At 33.2% G+C, this 4,060-nt stretch overlaps 1 protein-coding gene across 1 annotated transcript; it reads right to left on the bottom strand.

The window, feature by feature from the left end:
• Positions 1-3,387: 3,387 nt before the first annotated feature.
• On the bottom strand, positions 3,388-4,060 carry LOC103717838 (glutaredoxin-C1). Its single transcript, XM_026808744.4, has one exon. The coding sequence runs from the start codon at positions 4,058-4,060 to the stop codon at positions 3,734-3,736; it is 327 nt and encodes a 108-aa protein (XP_026664545.1). The 3' UTR covers positions 3,388-3,733.

Here is a 4,060-nt window from a genome sequence, read left to right as displayed (position 1 = left end):
ATTTTGTCATACCAAAAGTACTTTTTAAGTTTGTTTACCAAACACATATTAAAATTCTACAACACTTTACAAATGTAGTTACTAAATAGCAAATAACTTTTTATAAAAGCTCTACTTCAAAAAAGCTCTATTTTCAAAAGCTCTACTGCTAACAGCTCTGCCTAATGGGGCCTAAAAAAGTCGGTTGATTTTGATGGACGTTTTTTACATGTGAGAATATCAATCTCTTGCTAACACGATAAATTTGTATGAACATATCCAAAGACTCAGATAATTAACTTGCACCAAATTGGTTTGCAAACATGTCTTCGTCATATATAAAGATAGTAATCTAAATTTGATACAAATCAAACAAAGTGCCCAAAATATTGGGTATTATATGTTTAAAGATGTAAAAAACAGAATGCCAAATATGTCGATTAGTTCAACTAGTAAAATATCTTGATGTTGATACAAGAGATGGAGGTTCTACTCCTATCTTCATCATTGTATTATTATCTAAATAATTATAGATGGAGATGCATGTTACTCCAAAGAGAAGCAAGTTGGGACACTTCAAAATTTTATGGGATCAACCCATTCGTTTTAGCAAAACATCTCTAATTTGGAACAGGTATAAGGGAAAGATCTAGAACTAGGAGTCGCAATCAACTGGTCAAGCATATATATAAATATGAAGCACTTGTAGGATTTGAACCTAACCTGACCCACTAGTAGGTCGGGAATTCTTGACCTAAATCCAACTTGCATCCAGCCCGCTAACCCATTTAATGGATCCCAGCCCATTCAAATTTGGGCTTTTTATTTCATTGTTGGGCTATATATTTTTAACATTTATTTGGATTATCTGTGCTACAAGTTATCTCAAAGTCTTTTTACTTATATCAAATAAAAAGAAATTACTTTGTTGTTAATAACTAAACACCCTGATAATATATACATTACAAATCCTTCTATAATTTATTCATGATCCAAGAGAATCATTAGACTTGATGTGAACTACTTTGACCACTATAGGTGCAGCCGGATAGAATCCAGAAGTAAGATCTACCACATCAAAAATTGGAATTATGAGCCAAATTTTTGAAAGCCATAACTTCGCTATATAACATCCAATTGAGATAATTTTTTTATTAAGTCGGATAACTTTTCGAGATCAGCGAAAGTGTGCCAACTTTTAAAGGGGGCTACATGCTAGCAATCAGGCCCAAATTTCATCATTAGGGCTCTGAAATGGGATGGTCAAATCAAAAAAAAAAATCAGAAAGAATTTTGATGGGATGTATCTTTTAATCCATGAAGACTTATGCAGAGTAATAGGATACAAAGTTGATGTAAGAGACGAGATTTACCACTTGTAGAATATTAGATTTTCATTTTCATTTTTACTAGTTATGTTTATTTTTGGAACATAGTTCTATTCGAACTAGCAGAAGAATTAAACCTCAATAGTGAAGGATATACCTCATTGTTATAGATAAAGACTTTGTATTTTGGTTTATGAGCCATCAAATAGAAAAGAAAAAAATTAAACCATACTTTCACACTTTTTTTTACTTTTTCATAATTTTTAAGAGATTTAAGTTGAGCAAGTTGAAGAAACTATTTCTTTTTTCTTATTAGATTAAGTTGGTATCAAAGGAAAAAAGATGGGTATGACTGCTAGTTCTACCTTCATAGATGATAAGATTAAAGGATGTCTCACACAACCAGAGAAGAAAATTGCCCAATTCACTAAGATCATGCCTCAATTGATGATGTTTTTTACACAAGTATCGGCAACTCTCCGATTAGATTAATTTATTCTTTAAATTATGACCCATTAAATCAATATCTAATCCCTTGTATATGAGCACACTCAACACACGTGACCCGTTAATATAAGGGTTCTTGACCTCAATTCAACCTAATCCATTAGCAAGCTGGGTTTGGCTCACTTGTAGCTAGCCCACCTATATCCCCAACTAGCCGAATTAGATGGGTCAGGTCGGCTAAATGGGATCAGGTCAAGTTTGCCCCTCGATCCAAATTGGAGGTCTAGCTCAAGTTTAACATGAACTGAGAAAGGGCAACTAGTTCATCTCGATTCTGCCTATTTCTCTAGTGTACTTGTATAATGTCCAAACACATGAAATAAAGAGAAAAACCACTTCATGAATACAAATGTGAGGAAAAAAAAGAGAAAATAGAAAAAAATATTAGCCATTATGTTTAGGTGTGACTGCAACAAAAAGAGTTATCAGCTATATTTGTAAGTGCCACTATAAGCAAAAGAATGCCCTAAATATATTTTTCAGTATTTTTTGCATTTTTTATATACCATCTAAAATTAGTGTAAACAATTAAGAAATGCAATAAAAATCTTCTTTTTAGTGACATATGCAAGCATCCTTAAAGTTTTAATTATAGTATTTTATTCAAATGTTTAATAGCAATTACATATGTCGATAATAAATCATGATATCTAGTAAAAAAAATTCAACAATAAATTGTATAACCTATGATTCAAACCAGTGATTATACATGAGGAGTCTATTTTACTTATTCACATATATTCAGGTTATTGAATAATCATTTGATGTACATTGTGATATTTCATATTTTAGTCGTTATTTTTTTTGAAAAAACTTCTTTTCTCTTTGATAAAAACAAAAACTAAAAATAATTTATTTTATTATTTATTATATTTTTAAATCTTTATTATTTTTTATTTAACAAATTTAGGTTTAACAGCAATCTCCAAAATTATATAAATTATGAGATTACCTATTGACGTATATATTAGAATAAAATTTTATAATAGCATTTACTATAAAGTACCACTAATAAAAAATACTTCTTAGCTCACAAGCAATTTGACATAAAAAATCATTTTTTTTACCGTATCCTAATTCTTAATTATGGCTCATGTGAACTGAGCATATCCCTGGTGTCCATACTCCATGCTTGCTAAACGGAGGCTTCGAATCTTGGTTGGTCATCATCAAATAATATTATTTGACCATAAATAATAATAATACTGAATCATTAATCTACCTCTTCTTCTCTCAAAAAGAGAAACACCTAAACGTGGTCAGTTCGAACTCATAACTCTATGGATCTTCCTTTCACGGCAAGCTGATGTGGAGAAGGCAGAAGGAGATAATTTATTAAAAGAAAGAGAGAGAAAATATTCAGAGACTGTGACAAGAGAGTGAAGGTTTCCTCTTCACGTTCAGATGCAACTTTGAGAAGGTCAAATTACATCTCCCTTTATCTTGGATTATATATACAAATGGTTTTTCCTTTCGAGCTATTTGTATAAGGGAGAATAGAATTGATTCAAAAAGCCACATTCTTTTTAAGGTTAGAAGGGTGCATCATTTTATGTGTCTCGTTCTACCATGATAACATGACAAATATAAATTCCTCTACGTGAAAGCATGACTCCTCACTTGTGATATACTATTAATCCAAAAGTACTCAAATTCTTGCAACTAAGAAAGAGCTGGGAATGAATATTGGACAGACATTAATAATTATCTTCGTGCTTAGTTTTACTTCTGAAGGAGACATAATTTACATAACTTCAGCATAACCGCGCGTACATGGCCAACCACTGCAATTTATTTGGGATACATCCCTCACAACTAAAGGTAAAAAACCAGTGTACTACTTCAAACTCATCTTACTGCAGGTTACTGCGTAGACTCGCTCAAGTGCATCCCTCTTACATGGTATCAAAGCTAGCTAATTATTTCAAACACTTGTGCAGCCAGATACCACCTGCATCTCGAAGCAACGGGACTAGTTGGCCACCAAGGTGAAGGGACATGATCCTATCGGTGGAGCCGACGAGTTTGCCGCCGATGAACACAGCCGGCACCGGAGGGCTGCGGCCCAGGAGTATTATAAGTGCTCTCTCCATCTCTTTCCCTCTACTGTCCTCATCCAGCTCATAGACAGCAGGGTTGACACCAAGCTCCAAAAAGAGCCTCTTGATGGTGTGGCACAAACAGCAAGAACTCTTGCTGAAGATAACTACGGCTCTCTGGGAGGCTAACTTCAGCACCATATCCAT

Source organism: Phoenix dactylifera, chromosome 14 (genome assembly GCF_051530095.1).
Source record: "Phoenix dactylifera cultivar Ajwa chromosome 14, Ajwa_hap1_PhDact_Kaust_v1.1, whole genome shotgun sequence".
Lineage (NCBI taxonomy): Eukaryota > Viridiplantae > Streptophyta > Magnoliopsida > Arecales > Arecaceae > Phoenix > Phoenix dactylifera.
Note: the sequence above shows the minus strand (reverse complement) of the source record. Positions and strands in the feature narration are given on the sequence as shown.

Bases quoted from the DNA above. Each gene is read 5' to 3' on its own strand.
- LOC103717838 (XM_026808744.4), bottom strand. From the start codon at position 4,060: ATGGATATGGTGCTGAAGTTAGCCTCCCAGAGAGCCGTAGTTATCTTC.